A 22,856-nucleotide genomic window follows, 5' to 3' on the forward strand; every position below is an offset into this window, starting at 1 on the left:
GCTAAATTGCCCAAATTGGAAAAAAAATAATTGGGTACTCTAAATTAAAAACAAAAATCTTTCTTCTTTGTGACAAACTCGGGAACGGTGACCGCAACAACCATCATCGATTGTTGTTAAAAACCCCGTCTGGTTCACTGATGCCCCCTTTAGGGAAGGAAATCTGCCCTCCTTACCCGGTCTGGCCGACATGTGACTCCAGACGCACACGCCGATGTGGTTGGCCCCTCTGTAATGGCTGAGCGAGACACTCAATTGAAGGGCAATTAGGAATGGGCCCAGCCAGCTACACCCACATCCCACGGAAGGATAAATGATAATAAAGTGTTGCCTGAATCGAGGTTGTTGCTGCTGCTGCGTGTGACTGACGGGACACCATTAATCTTGTGCATGAAGGTTCCTGCTGAGCGAAACTGGGCTCACATCTTACTGAGGGAGCCAGTCAGTCAGCAACGTACAGGCTCGGACCGCGACCGCGCGTTCAAATCTGCCCGAGCTGTACAATTCCCTCCGTCTGACCTCCACGTTGTTCCTTGTTGTTTGCAAAACAGATCGTTGCAAGTGACAGGGCCGATTGAGGAAGTTGCTGATCAAGAACTCAGGATTGCAGGCTTTATAAATAAGAGGGAGAGTGCTGTGGTAACCGAGTGGGCCTAGCTTTGAGCCTGGACAAAATTGGATATCCTAAATTGGACACTTTAAATTAAACTACGGTCAGCTCCAGAAACCAGACTGCTGGGAATTCGGACTTGGCCAAGTTGGAAAATACAGAACTCAGACAGGTTCCCTGGGCATGTCTGGAGTTGCCCTGTCAAACGCTCATCAACAGATCATCGCACTCTATTGATATGCACCGGTTATTGAGCCAGACTCCTGGGCGCCCCGAGTGCTCTATTTGGCAAGGGGGTACATACAGGCCGCACTAGAAATGGACACGGGGGCGGGCCCAGGTGTCCTGTCAACGGGCCATCAACTGGATCACTAGCTGCTGAGACCCTCTCCCGAGGCCTCATTGGCAGAAGGCCAAGGGAAGTGGCAACAGGGCATAAAGGAAAATAGGGTAGAAATAGACACCTTTGGCACATCTCGCGAAGGCTCGACGTGGGAGGTGACCTTGACCATCCGAAGAACTGACCAAGAAGGAAGAAGCTGCCAGCGAGACCCACCTTGGTGACGACGGACCAGAGGGACTCAGGAATCGGGCCTACTCTTCAACCAGACCACCTTTGCGGGTAGCATAATCGAATCTTGGGTGTTTCTTGTATATATACTTGGATTAATTTACGGGTTGTTGAATAAAAATTATTGAACTTGTATTCCTGTTTGGCCTTTGTATCATTCTTAGCACCTACGTAAGAACATAAGAAATACAAGAAGTAGGCCATTGGGCCCCTCGAGCCTGCTCCACCATTCAATTAGATCATGGCTAATCTGTTTGCGTTGAGTTCCCCAGTCTTCATCTAACCCCCGATAACTTTTGACCCCCTGGCCTAACAAGAATCTATCCACCTCCGCCTTCAATGACCCCTCCTCTCTATCGCCTTCCAAAGTGCCACAACCCTCCGAGAGAAAGACATTGTCAGCTCTGTCCCGAAAGGGCGACCCCTTGTTTTAAAATGGCGCCCCCTAGTTCTGGAGTTCCCGATCGCTTCAGGAAGGTTGTCAAGGCCTTGGAGAGAGTGAAGAGGGAAATTGGTGTCAGTGATAAGGGGCCTCAACTATGCGGGAGAGAAGTTGGGATTGTAGTCCTTGGAGAACAGAAGGTTAATGAAAATTATGGTCAGGTAGAGTTTTGAGAGCATAAGGAAGAATTTATTTTCCAGCCGCAGGAAGGTCAGTAACCGGGGAACACACAATTACAGCTTTGACACCGGGCTGACACCCTGCCCATCTGACCCTGTGATGTCCCTTCACTAACATCTGGTGACTTACGTCAAAATTGGGAGAGCCACCCCATTGATCAAGATGCAACAGCCCTTCCCTGTTTATTTCCTTTGTTCCCATTTATTTTCTTATTTTTGGTCCAGGGACCCATAATCGAAATGTGCCTTGAAGCAGAAGAGTGCTTGCCAGGACAGTGTGTTCCTAGGTTTGGTATTTTGGAGAGGAGAAACCAGACTCGCCGGCACCGAGTGAATCTTAGAAACTAGTTTTGGAGGAAGTTGGTTCGATTGGCTAAATTGACAACCGGTGGGTTGGCCAGGAACAGTGTTCTGCCTGACAACAGTCAGTGATTGGTTCCTGCCGGGCCTTTTTTTTTCTTGGCGCGAACTTGCCAGAAGCCTCTAGGTCCGCAAAGGAAGAGGAGCTGTGTTTCTCCTCGTCTGTGCTCCCGGTTTCCTGCTGGCTTTGTGAGTTTCCGGTGAAGGTCAGTACAAGTTGAAGGAAAGGTAAGTACCTAACTGAAGGCCTAACCTTGAGAAAGAAACTAACTGGAATACAGCCACCTGAATGAAAGATCCTTTATCCTTTTATTTTATTAACACTTACTTTACCTTTCAACCACCCTTTGCCCTCTGTGTATGTGTGTGCATCTAGGAGTGGGCGCCACCAGATACGCAACATTCCTGATCACTCCGAACGTGCGCGTAACGCAGGCCGTCAACAGTATGAATGCCTGGCGTTCGTTCTCCATGATGTTGTTGGCAAAGAGGAAATAAGGAATCCTTTCTTCGTACTGGTTCCAGTCTTCAACACCAGCATCTAACCGCCCAAACAGAGGCGTGGCAAAATAATCGGTTCCAAACTGGGTCCGGAAAACCGGAGAGGTGACTCAGCCGAGTAGATCGCAGCAACGACAGCAGACCAGTTTAATCCTCGTCGCCAGTTTGATGAAGACACGGGGAGTCCACACCGAGTAAATTTAAAAACAAAATTTAGAGTACCCAATAGCTTTTTTTCCAATCAAGGGGCAATTTAGTGCGGCCAATCTACCTACCCTGCACATTTTTGGGTTTGTGAGGGTGGGACCCAAGCAGCCACGGGGAGAATGTGTAAACTCCACACGGATAGTGACTCGGGGACGGCGGCGACGCGAGGCAACAGTGCTAACCACTGCGCCGCCGTGCCGCCCTTACCACACCGAGTAAAATAGAGAACTTTGGTTTATTTGCAGCTGGTTAAATACAACTCACGGTGGATCACTATCAGATCCCTTCCAGGTCGGTGCTTACTGGCCGGCCTTATATGCACAGCTGAATGGAGGTCCACTCCTCCCCCACCCAAGCAGGGGAGTCATACTCAGCGAGATTCACGGGAAAGATAATCCTTCCCACCCCGTAAGTCCCGTGCGGAACATTACAGGGGGATAGATAGAAAGGGACAGTTGTGAATCGGATAGTGGATAGCCAGTTTTTGTTGGCCTGTTTAATTATAATCATTGTTAAGAATAAAGGATTAATCGTGCTTACATTTACAAACCTGGGGCGGGATTCTCTGACCCCCCACCCCGCCGGGACGGAGAATCGCCGGGGGGGGGCGGCGTGAATCCCGCCCCGCCGCTGGCTGCCGAATCCTCTGGTGGCGTTTTTTTGGTGGGGGTGGGAATCGCGCCGCGCCGGTCGGGGGCTGTTGGCAGTGCCCCCCCACTGGCAATTCTCCGCTCCGCGATGGGCCGAGCGGTCGCCCGTTTTCAGCCAGTCCCGCCGGCGTATATTACACCAGGTCCGTACCGGCGGGACCTGGCTCTGCGGGCGGCCTGCAGAATCCTCAGGGGGGTGAGGTGGGATCCGGTCCCAGGTGGGGGGGGGGGGGGGAGCTCCCCCACGGCGGCCTGGCCCGTGATCGGGGTCCACCGACCTGCGGGCGGACCTGTGCCGTGGGGGCACTCTTTCCCCCTGCGCCGGCCGCTGTAAAGCTCCGCTATGACCGGCGCGGAGAGGAAACCCTCTGTTGCTAACTTTCCGTTGGTTCAATTGCTCTGTTTTATTACCTTTGCTCTCGAGTCGGCAGGTATCTTTATGAGACCGCCACGAGGTTCAAGTCCGAGTAATGATCAATAACCCAATACACCGATTAGTAAGATTCAAATCAAAGCACATTTATTATACACAGTAATCGCTACTCATGCACAAATTCTACGTCTAAGCTACTTCTACAGCTAACAGGCCTATACTTAACTTCGGACTGGCCCACCAGGTCAGGGGAACAAATGGCCTTTCGTTCGGGTTCTGAGTCTGCGGGATTGGAAGTTGGTACGGATTGGTAGCTAGGAGCGCCTATCTCGTAGCGTGCGTTGAATTAAGACTTACTTCTGTCGGTGGTCACTGCACCGGTCACGGTCAAGGTTGGTTCGTGTTGCTGGGTGACCCGGGCAGGACGAAGAGGTGAAGAGAGCGATTTGAACTTGGGGCTTAACTCTTATAGTCCCCAGGGGCTTCCCGCCTTTCGGGGCGGACCCTGTACCTGGTCCCAAGTGATTGGACATTGTCCCAATCGCTTGGTTCGATTTCTCCAATGCTGGAGCGGTTCCCTGATCGATGGGCGGTCTCGAGGTGTTCGTTCACCTCCTTTGTGTTGGCTCCTGCTGGCGCCGAGGAGTCTGGCTTCGCTTTGTGTGTCCCAAATGTTACTTATTGTTCCCGGGGATTGCTCATCAGTATGCAGATGGCTGTTACATTGTTATAGTGATGGTCGCTGGTATCGATGTTGTCTGGCCTTTTGCAGAGTTAAATACACAGCAAACCTGCACCTGCTGGTTTCTGTCTCTCTGTCGGCTGAGTTTCCCATCAGCCTTTTGCCGTTCGCCATTTTAAATCGGGAGTTGGCCAATTTAGGTGGCTACACCTCTGCGCCTGTGCAGGAAATACGCCAGCGGTTCTGTGCATGCACCAGAACACGCAGGCGCTCCTGCGCATGCGCCAACCCGAGGGCCGGCGGAGGCCGTTCGGCACCAGTTGGCACAGCGGCAACTACTCCAGCGCTGGCCTAGCCCCCGAAAGTGCGGAGGATTCCACACCTTCCGGGCGGCCCGGCGCTGGAGTGGTTCACTCCACTCCTTGGTGCCGGTACGGCCTGCCCCGCCGGTTAGCGGAGAATCCCGGCCTTGATAAGAGTCGACAATTCAACTCAACCAAAGCCACAGGTATTAATCATTGATTCATCGAGTCTGCACCGACCCTGGGAAAGACCACCCTATTCCTGCATCCCCGCCCTGAGAGGCAATCTATCAAGCCAATCCACCTAACCTGCACATCTTTGGAATGTGGGAGGAAACCGGAGCACCCGTAGGAAACCCATGGCAGACACGGGGATAACTGCACAAAAGGTAAGGTCACATAACCGAAGGATCAGGCTTGTTGAACACGTTAATATTGTCATCCTGTTCTGGAAACTCCAATCTGCCGCTTTGACATCTGACTAGCAGGTCACACAGGAGGAGCTCTGGCCCAGGTTGGATTCCTGACCACATCTACCCTGACTGTCCTGGAAGTTCTGCACCGTCAGCTATAAAACCCGATTCACCTCTGCGCGCCTCCTTCAGCTTGCAATGTCAGAAAAGTGAATATCACAGCACCGGTTTTCAACCCGCCCGACCTCTGTGAAGGAATTCCTCGTCTGACTTTGATTCTGGACTCTGCAACTCAGGTGAACCAACATTTACTTTCTCTGATCTCTCTGTCCTGTAAAACCTTCTTCCCTCCATCCCTATCTTTGCTGTATGAGTGCAGCGGGGGTTATTGAAAGTGTGCAATAAACTAACCCTTTGAGTTTGCTGTGGGGTTGAAAAGAACGAGGGGCTAGGGAATACGCCACCGCTTACCAAAAAATGAACAAATCAAAAACACGTTTCTGCTTACGGGTGAATGGAAGAAAGGAATCATTTGTATTATTTATTAAAAATAAATTTGGAGTACCTAATTCTTTTTTTCCAATTCAGCGGCAATTTAGCATGGCCAATGCACCTACCCAGTACATCTTTGGGTTGTGGGGGTGAGACTCACGCAGACACGGGGAGAAAGTGCAAACATCCACACGGACAGTGACCCGGGGCTGGGATCGAACCGGGTCCTCGGCACCATGAGGCAGCAGTGCTAACCACTGTGCCGCCCTAACAATTTGTATTATGTTCATGAATCCACTGCCCTGCTCATTGATAGGCGAAACAATAAAGGTAATCGTTTTCTCTCCAGAATTTAAAATAATTTCTTTACCCTGTGAAGCAAGATACAGTTCCCGTCATGGTTAAACATCCCACCACGTTGGCTAAAAATAAAACACATAAATCTTGCTGCTGCTTGGAAGCTGTAAACTAAACCCTTGTAAAGCAGGTTTTCAATGGAAACACAATCTAAATTCTTTGACGTAACTTGAATTAAATTATCTGTGTTTCCATTCTCAACATTAAACATACTCTGTAACAATGATATATCATGTTGTGTGGAATCTATAGCCAACAACACTAATTACTATTATAAACTATCTCAGTGCGCAATCTGCTCCCCCAAAAGTTCACATACCCAAAGAACTGCACATGTCAGCAGGCTGGCAACATCCTCACCACAAACACACAAGTTTCCAGGTTCAAGTCCGACTCCAGAACTTGTGCGCTAGTAAATCAGGGCTGGCGCTACAGTCTTGGAGATGTCCCATTTTTTTTTGGGGGGGGGGTGGTGGGTGGGACATTAAACAAGTCCCCCCATTGACTTCAAGAAGCAGAGTACTGTACACACCCGTCAGCATTAACGGAGCTGAGGTGGAGGTGGTTTCGAATTCCTAGGGGTACACATCACCAAAAATCTCTCCTGATCCACCCACGTCGATGCTACCACCAAGAAAGTACAACGGCGCCTATACGTCCCCAGGAAACTAAGGAAATTCGGCATGTCCACATTAACTCTTACCAACTTTTACAGATGCACCATAGAAAGCATCCTATCGGGCTGCATCACAGCCTGGTATGGCAACCGCTCGGCCCAAGACCGCAAGAAACTTCAGAGAGTCATGAACACAGCCCAGTCCATCCCACGAACCTGCCTCCCATCCATTAACTCCATCTACACCTCCCGCTGCCTGGGGAAAGCGGGCAGCATAATCAAAGACCCCTCCCACCCGGCTTACTCACTCTTCCAACTTCTTCCATCGGGCAGGAGATACAAAAGTCTGAGAACACGCATGAACAGACTCAAAAACAGCTTCTTCCCCACTGTTACCAGACTCCTAAACGACCCTCTTATAGACTGACCTCATTAATAATAATAGCTTATTGTCACAAGTAGGCTTCAGTTAAGTTACTGTGAAAAGCCCCTAGTCGCCACATTCCGGCGCCTGTTTGGGGAGGCTGGAACGGGAATTGAACCGCTGGTTTTGTTCTGCATTACAAGTCAGCTGCCTTCGCCCACTGTGCTACACCAGCCCCTGTACAACACTACACTCCTGTATGCTTCACCCGATGCCAGTGTTATGTAGTTACATTGTGTACCTTGTGTTGCCCTATTATGTATTTTCTTTTATTTCCTTTTCTTTTCAAGTACTTAATGATCTGTTGAGCTGCTCGCAGAAAAATACTTTTCACTGTACCTCGGCACACGTGACAGTAAACAAAATCCAATCCATCTGCCTGCCGACTGGGTGTGAAACATCCCGTGGCACTATCTCGAAGAGCAGGGGTGTTCTCCCCAGCGCCCTGGCCAATATTTATCCCTCAATCAACCTGACAAAGAAACGTGGTCTGTTCACGATCCCATTGTTGCTTGTGGGAGCTTGCTATGCACAAATTGGCTGCTGCATTTCCCAAATCACCATACGACTGCCCACAATTGGAGGGAATGTGCTTTGAGATGTCCGGTGGTGGCGAGTTGTGCTATACATTGTATATAGTGGTGTAAAAGTTAACCCCATGATTTGTGGTCTAAAATATCCTAATTTTTCATAGGCACTGTGTAAAACATGACCCTAGTATTTTAATCATACCGAACCAAAATATAATCCTGGAGGTATTATTCATTTGATTTGACCCTAAATATATTAAACATATTTAAAAACTGGTGCGCTTTTAGAAACATTTAAGCTTTTCAATTTTGTTTTTATTGATTCAAATGATTAAAGATTATGAATAATAATTAATCTGAATTCTTTAATGTTATCAATTTTTTTCTTCTTTTTTATTCCGACAGTCTTTTTTGGGAAGTAAAGGATATGGAGAATGGGTGAGTAAATGGAGCTCAAGTCCAAGGTCAGCCATGATCGTATATTTTTAAAATCTATTTATGGGATGTGGGTGTCGTTGGTTAGGCCAGAATTTATTGCCCATCTCTAGTTCCCCTCCGAAGGTGGTGGTGAGCTGCCTTCTTGAACCGCTGCAGTCCCTTTGGTGTAGTTACACCCACTGTGCTGTTAGGGAGGGAGTTCCAGGATTTTGCCCCAGCGACAGTGAAGGAAAGGCCAATATATTTCCAAGTCAGGGTGGTGACAGACTTGGAGGGGAACCTCCAGGTGGTGATGTCCCCAAATATCTGCTGCCCTTGTCCTTCTAGATAGTAGAGGTTGTGGGTTTTGAAGGTGCTGTCTAAGGAACCTTGGTGAGTTCCAGCAGTGCGTCTTGTAGTTGACACACGGCTGCCACTGTGCGTTAGTGGTGGAGGGATTGAAATATGTAATGTTCTTGGAAAGGGTAGCAATCAAGCGGGGCTGCTTTGTCCTGGATGGTGTTGAGCTGAGCTTTGTTGGAGCTGCGCTTATCCAGGCAGGTGGACAGTATTCCATCACACTCCTGACTTGTGCCTTGTAGATGATTAACAGGCTTTGGGGAGTCAGGAGGTGAGTTACTCACCACAGGATTCCCAGCCTCTGACCTGCTCTCGTAGCCACAGTATTTATTTGACCAGTCCATTCAGTTTCTGGTTAATGGTAACCCCCAGGATGTTGATAGTTGGAGTTCAGTGATGGTAATGCCATTGAATTTCAAGGTGAGATGGTTAGATTATCTGTTGTTGGAGATGGTCATTGCCTGGCACTTGTGTGGCGTGAATGTAACTTGCCACTTGTCAGCCCAGAGCCTGGATATTGTCCAGGTCTTGCTGCATCTGGACATAAGCTGCTTCAGCATCTGAGGAATTGCGAATGGTGCTGAACATTGTGCAGTCATCCGCAATCATCCCCACTTCTGACCTTATGATGGACGGAAGGTCATTGATGAAGCAGCTGAAGATGGTTGGGCCTGGGACACGACCCTGAGGAACTCCTGCAGCAACGTCCCAGCGGCGCTGACTTGAATTGTCCACTCCTGCTTCTTGTGGGAGTTCACTTGGGCCAAAAAAAAACCCACACATCAACCCTGGCAAAAAAAAATCACTGGTGGAAAAACCAGGACTTTTCACCTAAAGCGCTGGTCCCACAAATTTGATTTTTACACAAGTACAGGCGGTAAATAGAATTCTTTTTTTGAAAGACAGGATGAGTTAGTGAGCATGGAACAGTGTCTGGCACAAGCCAGCATGCATCGAACTTTACGCGCAGCATGAAGCACAGCATGATGAACCAGACTCAACCCCTGTTGGGAACTGTGCCTGTCATCACCAAGCACCCATGGGTGTCAATGCAGCTCAATCCACAGCACTACAGAGAATCGTGAACACAGCCCAGTCCATCACAGCGAACCTGCCTTCCATCCACTGACTCTGTCCACACCTCCCGCTGCCTTGAGAAAGCGGGCAGCGTAATCAAAGACCCCTCCCACCCGGGTTATTGTCTCTCCCAACCTCTTGCACCGGGCAGGAGATACAAAACTCTGACAACACGCACAGAATCAAAAACAGCTTCTTCCTCGCTTTTACCAGACTCCTGAATGACCCGCTAATAGACTGAACTGATCTCTCTACGCATCTTCTCTTCTATTGTAGCACTACACTCTGTATGCTTCACCCCGGTGCCCATTGTGCATTTATCGTATGTCCTGTATTTTTGTATACAGAACGATCTGCCTGGACTGTATGCAGAACAATACTTTTCACTGTACCTCGATACACGCGACAAGAAATCTAGATGGAACTGTGCTTTGCAGGAACTAGCACATGTGAAAGGGCGTCACTGTAGCACAGTGGTTAGCACTGTTGCTTCACAGCTCCAGGGTCCGAGGTTCGATTCCCGGCTGGGTCACTGTCTGTGTGGCGTTTGCACGTTCTCTCCGTGTCTGCGTGGGTTTCCTCCGGGTGCTCTGGTTTCTTCCCACAGTCCAAAGATGTGCAGGTTAGGTGGATTGGCCATGCTAAATTGTTCCTTAGTGTCCAAAAAGGTTAGGTGGGGTTACTGGGATAGAACATAAGAACATAAGAACCAGGAGCAGGAGTAGGCCATCTGGCCCCTCGAGCCTGCTCCGCCATTCAATGAGATCATGGCTGATCTTTTGTGGACTCAGCTCCACTTTCCGGCCTAAACACCATAACCCTTAATCCCTTTATTCTTCAAAAAACTATCTATCTTTATCTTAAAAACATTTAATGAAGGAGCCTCTACTGCTTCACTGGGCAAGGAATTCCAGATTCACAAACCTTTGGGTGAAGAAGTTCCTCCTAAACTCAGTCCTAAATCTACTTCCCCTTATTTTGAGGCTATGCCCCCTAGTTCTGCTTTCACCCGCCAGTGGAAACAACCTGCCCGCATCTATCCTATCTATTCCCTTCATAATTTTATATGTTTCTATAAGATCTCCCCTCATCCTTTTAAATTCCAACGAGTACAGTCCCAGTCTACTCAATCTCTCCTCGTAATCCAACCCCTTCAGCTCTGGGATTAACCTAGTGAATCTCCTCTGCACACCCTCCAGTCCCAGTACGTCCTTTCTCAAGTAAGGAGACCAAAACTGAACACAATACTCCAGGTGTGGCCTCACTAACACCTTATACAATTGCAGCAGAACCTCCCTAGTCTTGAACTCCATCCCTCTAGCAATGAAGGACAAAATTCCATTTGCCTTCTTAATCACCTGTGTACCTGTAAACCAACTTTTTGCGACTCATGCACTAGCACACCCAGGTCCCTCTGCACAGCAGCATGTTTTAATATCTTATCATTTAAATAATAATCCCTTTTGCTGTTATTCCTACCAAAATGGATAACCTCACATTTGTCAACATTGTATTCCATCTGCCAGACCCTAGCCCATTCACTTAGCCTATCCAAATCCCTCTGCAGACTTCCAGTATCCTCTGCACTTTTTGCTTTACCACTCATCTTAGTGTCGTCTGCAAACTTGGACACATTGCCCTTGGTCCCTAACTCCAAATCATCTATGTAAATTGTGAACAATTGTGGGCCCAACACTGATCCCTGAGGGACACCACTAGCTACTGAATGCCAACCAGAGAAACACCCATTAATCCCCACCCTATGCTTTCTATTAATTAACTAATCCTCTATCCATGCTACTACTTTCCCCTTAATGCCATGCATCTTTATCTTATGCAGCAACCTTTTGTGTGGCACCTTGTCAAAGGCTTTCTGGAAATCCAGATATACCACATCCATTGGCTCCCCGTTATCTACCGCACTGGTAATATCCTCAAAAAATTCCACTAAATTAGTTAGGCACGATCTGCCCTTTATGAGCCCATGCTGCGTCTGCCCAATGGGACAATTTCCATCCAGATGCCTCGCTATTTCTTTCTTGATGATAGATTCCAGCATCTTCCCTACTACCGAAGTTAAGCTCACTGGCCTATAATTACCCGCTTTCTGCCTACCTCCTTTTTTAAACAGTGGTGTCACATTTGCTAATTTCCAATCCGCCGGGACCACCCCAGAGTCGAGTGAATTTTGGTAAATTATCACCAGTGCATTTGCAATTTCCCTAGCCATCTCTTTTAGCACTCTGGTGCATTCCATCAGGGCCAGGAGACTTGTCTACCTTTAGCCCCATTAGCTTGCCCATCACTACCTCCTTAGTGATAACAATCCTCTCAAGATCCTCACCTGTCATAGCCTCATTTCCATCAGTCACTGGCATGTGATGGTGTAGGCTTAATTAGAGTGCTCTTTCCAAGGGCTGGTGCAGACTCAATGGGCTGAATGGCCTCCTTCTGCACTGTTGATTCTGTGAGTTTATATTTTCCCAATGGATGCAGCACCTCTCTGTGACTCGAGTCCAAGGGTCGGTGCGACCTGATTATTTACATTTTCTGTTTACGTGCTATAAATCGATTTTCTCAAAGTGGAGAACGTTTTTTTATCCCAGTTGACTGTTTTCAGTTCGAACCTCAGTCTCTCACTGTGATGCTCAGAGTTTGAGATTTTCATTCACTGTACGGGACTGCCCCCTGCAGGTCGCTCCTGATCTGGACGCATTATTCCCACTTGCTGCTGTCACCAGGTCCCACAGGCAATCTCTGAGTATTCAATCACCCTCCACAGAATCAGTAACATGCAGACATTACAAGAATATTGAGGGCGTATTTAATTCAGATACTTTTCGCACCAGAAATAAGATCTCGAATCCCATCCATTTTTAGCCATTTGTTTGTCATTAATCCGACAGTTCATCCGTGGGCCACACTTGCTATCACCTGGCATTCCTGGGAATTGTAACCTTGCTCCTAGGAATTGAGACTTACGGCTAGGCAAGGAGACGTTTGTGCGAGATGGTGGAGAGACAGCCAATCAGCATCCCGTCAGTCTAGATTACAATCATAGAATCCCTACAGTGCAGAAGGGGGCCGTTTGGCCCATTGAATCTGCACCGGCCCTCTGAAAGAGCACCCCACCCAGGACAACTCCCCCACCCTATCCCCGGAACTCCCCACCTAATTTGCACATCTTTGGGCTGTGGGAGGAAACCGGAGCACCCGGAGGAAACCCACGCGCACACGGGGAGAACGTGCAAACTCCACACCTGCACCCAAATTCAGAATCGAACTAGGTTCCCTGGTGCTGTGACGCTACAGTGCTAGCCACCGAGACACACACATGTACAGCACGGGGTTTGATACAGAGTAATGAACTCTCCACACTTACCCATCAGACATTCCCAAGGTAAGGACACCACAGGGTTAGATGCAGAGTAACGTTCCCTCTACACCTGTTTTTCAAACTTTTTTTTAACCTGGACCCATTTTTGCCAACCACCCTTCACGACACACGCCATGTTTGCTCACCTTTAAAGCGAAAGAGGAGCCTGCTTGGTCCTCACGATCTCACTTGAATCAGGTTCAAAGGAGGAAAGGACAATGCCCTTATTAGGTGCAGACTTCATTCAGTTCCTTTGTGCTGTCTTCATCTTTATGAAAACGGAAAATCAATTCTCACACATGAGGGTCACCGTGAAGGACAACAGCAACAAAATGCTTGTTTTACTCAGCACTGGATACTCCTGGAAGATGCTACTCCAAAATATTGACAGCCTTGTGGGCTTTTGGCCTGTTTTAATGTGCTGGCACAGGTCAGGTACAGCAGGTTAGTCTTTTCATTTGGAGTCAGCTCCAGGTAAATAACTGACTCTGGGGTCTCAACCTCAAAAGGAATGTTTCACACACCACTTTTCTCTCAAAATCTGAAACTTCTCCAATCATTGCCAGTACTTCCCTGCATATAACACATACTTAATTGCATTAACACAATTGACAAAACCATACCTCAAGAAATCATCTTCATATTGCTTTGTTCCCGAGTTAAGTTTCTTCTTTGTAGACTGTTAACCAGAGTCCTTGGAACTCTGTACAAAGCTAACACTAGCATCGCTCTGTCCTGCCCTGGACTCTCCTGTGCAGCTCTTGCCAGCAAATTCAGTTGTGAGATCCTGTCCAATGGGCAAACTGCCTATTTCAGTCTCTGGCCATCTTTTACTTTTAAGAAAACCATTAATCTTCAGAGTTAACTTGCCTGCTGGGCACATGACCTGTTCACTGCTGCTGCTTCTGGCCAAAAGACTGCACTCAGCCTCATTTATTTCCATTTAAAGGCGGCAACTCCTGCCATTCTTGATGCAAAAGCTGGTTGCGGCCATTAGGCGCTTCTCCCACGATCGGAACCACCGCGGGAATAGTGCGACAGATCGCTCAGCAGGCCCCTTAAAATCTGCCCGCAGCCCACCTGCACGTCACGACCCACACTTCGAAAACCCCTGTTCTACAATGCCTGTTACCCAGTGAGAGACAGTGCCTAACTCTGACACAGTCTGTTACCCAGTGAGAGACAGTGCCTAACTCTGACACAGTCTGTACCCAGTGAGAGACAGTGCCTGGCTCTGACACAGTCTGTACCCAGTGAGAGACAGTGCCTAACTCTGACACAGTCTGTACCCAGTGAGGGACAGTGCCTAACTCTGACACAGTCTGTACCCAGTGAGAGACAGTGCCTGGCTCTGACACAGTCTGTACCCAGTGAGGGACAGTGCCTGCCTCTGACACAGTCTGTTACCCAGTGAGAGACAGTGCCTGGCTCTGACACACTCTGTTACCCAGTGAGAGACAGTGCCTGGCTCTGACACAGTCTGTACCCAGTGAGAGACAGTGCCTAACTCTGACACACTCTGTACCCAGTGAGAGACAGTGCCTAACTCTGACACGGTCTGTACCCAGTGAGGGACAGTGCCTGGCTCTGACACAGTCTGTACCCAGTGACAGACAGTGCCTGGCTCTGACACAGTCTGTTACCCAGTGAGAGACAGTGCCTGGCTCTGACACAGTCTGTTACCCAGTGAGAGACAGTGCCTGGCTCTGACACACTCTGTTACCCAGTGAGAGACAGTGCCTGGCTCTGACACAGTCTGTACCCAGTGAGAGACAGTGCCTAACTCTGACACAGTCTGTACCCAGTGAGGGACAGTGCCTAACTCTGACACAGTCTGTACCCAGTGAGAGTCAGTGCCTAACTCTGACACAGTCTGTACCCAGTGACAGACAGTGCCTAACTCTGACACAGTCTGTACCCAGTGACAGACAGTGCCTGGCTCTGACACAGTCTGTTACCCAGTGAGAGACAGTGCCTGGCTCTGACACAGTCTGTTACCCAGTGAGAGACAGTGCCTAACTCTGACACACTCTGTTACCCAGTGAGAGACAGTGCCTGGCTCTGACACAGTCTGTTACCCAGTGAGAGACAGTGCCTGGCTCTGACACACTCTGTTACCCAGTGAGGGACAGTGCCTGGCTCTGACACAGTCTGTACCCAGTGAAAGTCAGTGCCTAACTCTGACACAGTCTGTACCCAGTGAGGGACAGTGCCTAACTCTGACACAGTCTGTACCCAGTGACAGACAGTGCCTGGCTCTGACACAGTCTGTTACCCAGTGAGAGACAGTGCCTGGCTCTGACACACTCTGTTACCCAGTGAGAGCCAGTGCCTGGCTCTGACACACTCTGTTACCCAGTGAGAGACAGTGCCTGGCTCTGACAGTCTGTACGCAGTGAGAGACAGTGCCTGGCTCTGACACAGTCTGTACCCAGTGAGGGACAGTGCCTGCCTCTGACACAGTCTGTACCCAGTGAGAGACAGTGCCTGGCTCTGACAGTCTGTACGCAGTGAGAGACAGTGCCTGGCTCTGACACAGTCTGTACCCAGTGAGGGACAGTGCCTGCCTCTGACACAGTCTGTACCCAGTGAGAGACAGTGCCTGGCTCTGACACACTCTGTTACCCAGTGAGAGCCAGTGCCTGGCTCTGACACAGTCTGTACGCAGTGACAGACAGTGCCTGGCTCTGACACGCTCTGTTACCCAGTGAGAGCCAGTGCCTGGCTCTGACACACTCTGTTACCCAGTGAGAGACAGTGCCTGGCTCTGACACAGTCTGTACCCAGTGAGGGACAGTGCCTGGCTCTGACACAGTCTGTACCCAGTGAGGGACAGTGCCTAACTCTGACACAGTCTGTTACCCAGTGAGAGACAGTGCCTGGCTCTGACACAGTCTGTACCCAGTGAGAGTCAGTGCCTAACTCTGACACAGTCTGTACCCAGTGAGGGACAGTGCCTAACTCTGACACAGTCTGTACCCAGTGACAGACAGTGCCTGGTTCTGACACAGTCTGTTACCCAGTGAGAGACAGTGCCTGGCTCTGACACACTCTGTTACCCAGTGAGAGCCAGTGCCTGGCTGACACACTCTGTTACCCAGTGAGAGACAGTGCCTGGCTCTGACAGTCTGTACGCAGTGAGAGACAGTGCCTGGCTCTGACACAGTCTGTACCCAGTGAGGGACAGTGCCTGCCTCTGACACAGTCTGTACCCAGTGAGAGACAGTGCCTGGCTCTGACACACTCTGTTACCCAGTGAGAGCCAGTGCCTGGCTCTGACACAGTCTGTACCCAGTGAGAGACAGTGCCTAACTCTGACACAGTCTGTTACCCAGTGAGAGACAGTGCCTGGCTCTGACACACTCTGTTACCCAGTGAGAGACAGTGCCTGGCTCTGACACAGTCTGTACGCAGTGAGAGACAGTGCCTGGCTCTGACACGCTCTGTTACCCAGTGAGAGCCAGTGCCTGGCTCTGACACACTCTGTTACCCAGTGAGTGACAGTGCCTGGCTCTGACACAGTCTGTACCCAGTGAGGGACAGTGCCTGGCTCTGACACAGTCTGTACCCAGTGAGAGACAGTGCCTAACTCTGACACAGTCTGTACCCAGTGAGAGCCAGTGCCTGGCTCTGACACAGTCTGTACCCAGTGAGAGACAGTGCCTAACTCTGACACAGTCTGTACCCAGTGACAGACAGTGCCTGGCTCTGACACAGTCTGTTACCCAGTGAGAGACAGTGCCTGGCTCTGACACACTCTGTTACCCAGTGAGAGACAGTGCCTGGCTCTGACACAGTCTGTACGCAGTGAGAGACAGTGCCTGGCTCTGACACGCTCTGTTACCCAGTGAGAGCCAGTGCCTGGCTCTGACACACTCTGTTACCCAGTGAGTGACAGTGCCTGGCTCTGACACAGTCTGTACCCAGTGAGGGACAGTGCCTGGCTCTGACACACTCTGTTACCCAGTGAGAGCCAGTGCCTGGCTCTGACACAGTCTGTACCCAGTGAGAGACAGTGCCTAACTCTGACACAGTCTGTTACCCAGTGAGAGACAGTGCCTGGCTCTGACACACTCTGTTACCCAGTGAGAGACAGTGCCTGGCTCTGACACAGTCTGTACGCAGTGAGAGACAGTGCCTGGCTCTGACACGCTCTGTTACCCAGTGAGAGCCAGTGCCTGGCTCTGACACACTCTGTTACCCAGTGAGTGACAGTGCCTGGCTCTGACACAATCTGTACCCAGTGAGGGACAGTGCCTGGCTCTGACACAGTCTGTACCCAGTGAGAGACAGTGCCTAACTCTGACACAGTCTGTACCCAGTGAGAGCCAGTGCCTGGCTCTGACACAGTCTGTACCCAGTGAGAGACAGTGCCTAACTCTGACACAGTCTGTACCCAGTGACAGACAGTGCCTGGCTCTGACACAGTCTGTTACCCAGTGAGAGACAGTGCCTGGCTCTGACACAGTCTGTACGCAGTGAGAGACAGTGCCTGGCTCTGACACGCTCTGTTACCCAGTGAGAGCCAGTGCCTGGCTTTGACACACTCTGTTACCCAGTGAGTGACAGTGCCTGGCTCTGACACAGTCTGTACCCAGTGAGGGACAGTGCCTGGCTCTGACACAGTCTGTACCCAGTGAGAGACAGTGCCTAACTCTGACACAGTCTGTTACCCAGTGAGAGCCAGTGCCTGGCTCTGACACACTCTGTTACCCAATGAGAGACAGTGCCTGCCTCTGACACAGTCTGTACGCAGTGAGCGACAGTGCCTGGCTCTGACACAGTCTGTACCCAGTGAGAGCCAGTGCCTGCCTCTGACACAGTCTGTACCCAGTTAGAGACAGTGCCTGGCTCTGACATAGTCTCTGCCCTGTGAGCGACAGTGCCTGGCTCTGACACAGTCTCTACCCAGTGAGACACAGTGCCTGGCTCTGACAGTCTGTACCCAGTTAGAGACAGTGCCTGGCTCTGACACAGTCTGCACCCAGAGAGAGACAGTGCCTTGCTCTGACACAGTCTCTACCCAGTGAGAGACAGTGCCTGATATTAAAACAGTCCACCCGAATGCGAGACAATGAGCAAACAGCAATACCAGGGTTCAATACAGTTATTTGCACTCTGTGCTCTTACAGTTTAGGAAATCTCCTTTTAAAGTTCGTCAGAGGGGGCAGCACGGTGGCGCAGTGCTTAGCACAGCTGCCACACGGCGCCGAGGGCCCAGGTTCGATCCCGGCTCTGGTTCACTGTCCGTGTGGAGTCTGCACATTCTCCCCGTGTTTCCGTGGGTTGCGCCCCCACAACCCAAAGATGTGCAGGCAGGCTGGATGGTCACGCTAAATTGCCTCTTAATTGGAAGAAATTAATGGGGTACTCTATATTTAAAAAATAAAATGTTGATAAAAGTCAGAGATCGTGCAACAGGATATTGGGGCAGATATTAACAAGGACATTCCTGGGAGTGCTGGTTCTACAGGCTATCAGGTATTTCCTTGAGTCCTTTTTACATTTGGCTCCAGGCTGGCTGAGTTCCAGTTGTTCTGCAGAGGAGGAACAGGCTGTACTGTACAATCCGCACACTCCCCTAATCTGACTCATTGAATTGTGCAATGCCTCAAAGGCAGCAGCATTCGCAAAGGGGTCAATTAGTTCAATGCTGCTCATTCACTGGGCCTGAAGGGCCCTAGCTGCTCTCAAATACAACGCTCCTGGAATACAATTGCCAGCTTGCACACACTTGCACACACAGGGACGTGGGTATTCCATCATTAGTGTAAGGCATGCCTGGAAACTTACTGAAGCTACAACACAGGACGACATGCCTGTCAAACAGTGGAAGCAACGCAAGCTCGACAGAGGTAAATAATCCCACACCTAAAGTATCAAATCAAAGCTTTGTAGTCCTGTCATTTCCAGAACAATGCTGCTGGACCGACAGTGATAGGGGGAGGAGGAAAGTCCAAACGCAATGATGGGGGAGCCCAGCCCATCAGGCTGAAGCATTCGCAACTTGCACCGAGTGGGTGATCCGCCTCGGACTCCTCCCGAGGTCCCCAGCATCACAGATGTCGGTCTTCAGCCAATTCGATTCACTCCATGGTGATGTCAAGAAACGGCTGCAGGCACTGGATGCTGCAAAGGCTATGGGCCCTGACAGTATCCCAATGGTGCTGTAGGCTTGTGCTCCAGAACTTGCCGCGCACCCCCTAGCCAGGCTGTTCCAGTACGGCTGCAACACTGGCATCCACCCGGCAGGTAGGGGCTGGTTTAGCACAGGGCTAAATCGCTGGCTTTGAAAACAGACCAAGGCAGGCCAGCAGCACGGTTAAATTCCCATACTGATGTGTTGGGTGCTCTGCTACACAGACGAACCAACACGGTTGCGAATGGTACAACGGTTTTATTTCTAACATTTATTTACAGTGGTAAACTGGTTACTGAGGTTCGATCATAACCCTTGAATCTGTGGACCTATTCCTAACACTATCCTGGAGTGGCACTCAGCACAAGGTGGATGTCTGAGTGGCTTGCTGTGAGCTCTGTGCCCTGAGCTGTCTCCTGCTGGAATGAGCGGGAAGTGTCGTGTTCCCTGTTTTGTAGTGTCTATGCTCTTGCCTGTGGTGTTGATTGGTCCGTTGATCTGTCCATCAGTATGTATGTATGTTTGCACCATGATGTTTACCTGAATATCATGACACGTACCAGCCTCCCCGAACAGGTGCCGGAATGTGGTGACTAGGGGCTTTTCACAGTAACTTTATTTTAAGCCTACTTTTGACAATAAGCGATTTTCATTTCATTTTTCATTTCGATGTGGAAAGTTGTCCAGGTGTGTCCTGTACACAAGAAACAGGACAAATCCAACCCGGCCCCATCAGTCGTCTTTTGATCATCAGTAAAGTAATGGAAGGGGCCGTCGACAGTGCAATAACCTGCTCACTGACACTCAGTTTGGGTTCTGCCAGGGCCAGACAGCTCCTGACCTCAGTACAGCCTTGGTCCAAACATGGAGAGAAGGGCTGACCTGCAGCGGTGAGGTGACTGCCCTTGAAGTCCGCGGGGATCAGAGAGAAGAGTTTCCACTGGTTGAAGTCGTACAGAGCGCAAAGAAAGGTAGTGGTGGTTGTTGGAGGCCAATCATTTCAGGTCCAGGATGTCGCTGCCAGGGGTTTCTCAAGGTAGCGTCCTGGGCCCAACCACCTCAGCTGCTTGATGAAGCAGTCTGCGTCCCCATTCAGCAGCACCTAGATTTTATATTCAGCCTTGGATCGATAAGGGACAATAATATATTCATCCTACTCAAGTGTCAGGCATGAGAGAATCTAAATGTTCAATGGCATGACCATCATCGAATCCCCCACCATCAACATCCTGGGGGGTCACTATCAACTAGAAACATAACTGCACCAGCCATATAAATGCTGAAGCTCTATGTTTAAGCTAGAGGCTGGGAATTCTGTCTACGCAAAGCCTGTCCACCATCTACAAGGCACAAGTCAGGAGTGTGATGGAATACTCTCCACTGTAAGATGTCTGGAGCAGAATGGCAATACTGAGCATCGGTGTGCAGGTTATTGGTGAGTAAGTGCCTCTTGAGACCAGTTGGAATGCAGCTCCAACAACTCAAGGAGTTCAACACCATCCAGGACAAAGCAGCCCCGCCTAATTGGCACCCAATCCACAAAGATTCACTCCCTCCTCCACCACCGCTGCACAGTGGCAGCCGTGTGCACCATCTACAAGATGCACTGCAGGAACTCACCAAGGTTCCTTCAACAGCACCTTCCAAACCCACAACCTCTACAATTTAGAAGGACAAGGGCAGCAGGCATACACGAACACCACCAGCAAGATACCCTCCAAGCCCCACACCATCCTGGTGGTTTAAAAAAAATGTATTCATGGTGTGTGGGTGTCGCTGGCTGGGCCAGGATTTAATGCCCATCCCTCATTGCCCCTTGAGAAGGTGGTGGCGAGGTGCCTTCTTGTACCACTGCAGTCGGTGTTTTTTTTTTTTTTCAAAAAAATATACTTTATTCATAAAAATTTATCATGAGCATTACAGAAACATTTCAAATTGTCTTGACTGTACATTTCCGGCAGGGTTACACGTTGCCTTGACTATCTTCCATTCAATTTTGATATTGTCATACACATATCACTCTTTACATTACAATTCCTTCTTAAATATTTATAGTGCCAGTTTTTTTTGTACATTGGAGTGTTGGTTGCCCAGACCGAGGGGCTTTACACTGTTACCCGCCCCTCGGTGTACATTTGCTGGAAAGACTTTACACAGTGGTCTTTCCCCATTGCGCCTTGGCGGCAGCTGCCCCAAGCTTGAGTGCGTCCCTCAGCACGTAGTCCTGGACCTTGGAATGTGCCAGTCTGCAACACTCGGTCGAGGACAATTCTTTGCACTGGAAGATCAGCAGGTTTCGGGCAGACCAAAGAGCGTCTTTTACCGAGTTGATGACCTTCCAGCAGCAGTTGATATTTGTCTCGGTGTGTGTCCCTGGAAACAGTCCGTAGAGCACAGAGTCCTGTGTCACAGATCTGTTTGGGATAAACCTTGACAAATACCACTGCATCTCTCTCCAGACCTTCTTTGCAAAGGCACATTCCACAAGGAGGCGTGTGACCGTCTCATTTCCCCCACAGCCACTCCGAGGGCAGCGTGCATTGGTGCAGAGCCTTCGGGTGTGCATGAAGAATCTGACAGGGAGGGCCCTTCTCACCACCAGCCAAGCTAGGTCTTGGTGCTTGTTTGAAAGTTCTGGTGATGAGGCGTTCTGCCAGATGACTCTGGCAGTCTGCTCAGGGAACCATCCAACGTCCTCCACGGTCTCCTTTTCCCTGAGGGCCTCGAGGACATTACGTGCTGACCACTGCTTCATTGCCTTGTGGTCAAAGGTGTTTTCCTTCAAAGACTTTTCCACAAAGGACAGGTGGTACGGTACGGTCCAACTACTTGGAGCGTTCCGCGGCAATGAGGCCAGGCCCATCCTTCGCAACACCGGGGACAGGTAGAACCTCAGTATGTAGTGACACTTGGTGTTTGCATACTGGGGGTCCACGCACAGCTTGATGCAGCTGGACACAAAGGTGGCCAACAGGATGAGGGAGGCGTTGGGTACGTTCCGCCCTCCCTTCTCCAGAGGTTTGTACATGGTGTCCCTTCGGACACGGTCCATCTTGGATCGCCAGATAAATTTGAAGATGGCCCGGGTGACTGCTGTGGCGTAGGGTCGGGTTATGGGCCAGACCTGCGCCACGTACAGTAGCACCGAGAGTACCTCACACCTGATGACCAGGGTTTTGCCCGCAATGGAGAGGGAGCGTTGCTCCCACCAGCCCAGTTTCTGTCTTACCTTTCCTATGCGCTCCTCCCAGTTTTTGGTGCACGCACCAGCAGCTCCGAACCATATCCCCAGCACCTTCAGGTAATCTGACCTGACAGTGAAGGGGACAAAGGACCGGTCGGCCCAGTTCCCAAAGAACATGGCCTCGCTCTTGCCACGGTTTACCTTGGCTCCCGAGGCCAGTTCAAACTGGTCGCAGGTGGTCAAGAGCCTGCGCACAGACGCAGGATCCGAGCAGAAGACGGCAACGTCGTCCATGTACAGGGAGGCCTTGACTTGCATGCCTCCACTGCCTGGGATCGTCACTCCTCTTATGCCCGGATCCCTCCTGATGGACTCGGCAAAAGGTTCTATGCAGCACACAAAAAGGGCAGAGGAGAGAGGGCAGCCCTGCCTGACTCCAGATTTGATCTGGAACTTTTCTGATTCCCACCCATTGATTGAGACTGCGCTATAGATGTTTGTGTAGAGCAGTTTGATCCAATTGCGAATTCCCTCCCCAAACCCCATTTTGGAGAGCACATCCATCATGTAGGTGTGTGATATTCTGTCAAAAGC

The 22,856-nt window shown here is 50.1% G+C and overlaps 1 protein-coding gene across 6 annotated transcripts in view; it reads left to right on the forward strand.

The window, feature by feature from the left end:
• Window positions 1-22,856, forward strand: part of LOC140402460 (acidic phospholipase A2 E-like) — a 313,842-nt gene that overhangs the window by 172,351 nt on the left and 118,635 nt on the right. For 2 of the 6 annotated variants that reach the window (XM_072490264.1, XM_072490268.1), the window contains exon 2: window positions 8,115-8,147. The exons of 2 other annotated variants lie outside the window; for them this stretch is intronic. Coding sequence is in view for 3 of the 4 variants with exons in the window: in XM_072490268.1 (XP_072346369.1) it covers window positions 8,144-8,147 (4 nt within the window). In the remaining variant the exon portion in view is untranslated. Of the gene's footprint in view, window positions 1-5,362; window positions 5,587-8,114; window positions 8,148-18,612; window positions 18,795-22,856 lie in introns of those variants that run through there. 2 more of the 6 variants (XM_072490267.1, XM_072490266.1) reach the window with 2 other exon arrangements.

This window comes from Scyliorhinus torazame, chromosome 25 (genome assembly GCF_047496885.1).
Source record: "Scyliorhinus torazame isolate Kashiwa2021f chromosome 25, sScyTor2.1, whole genome shotgun sequence".
Taxonomy (NCBI): domain Eukaryota; kingdom Metazoa; phylum Chordata; class Chondrichthyes; order Carcharhiniformes; family Scyliorhinidae; genus Scyliorhinus; species Scyliorhinus torazame.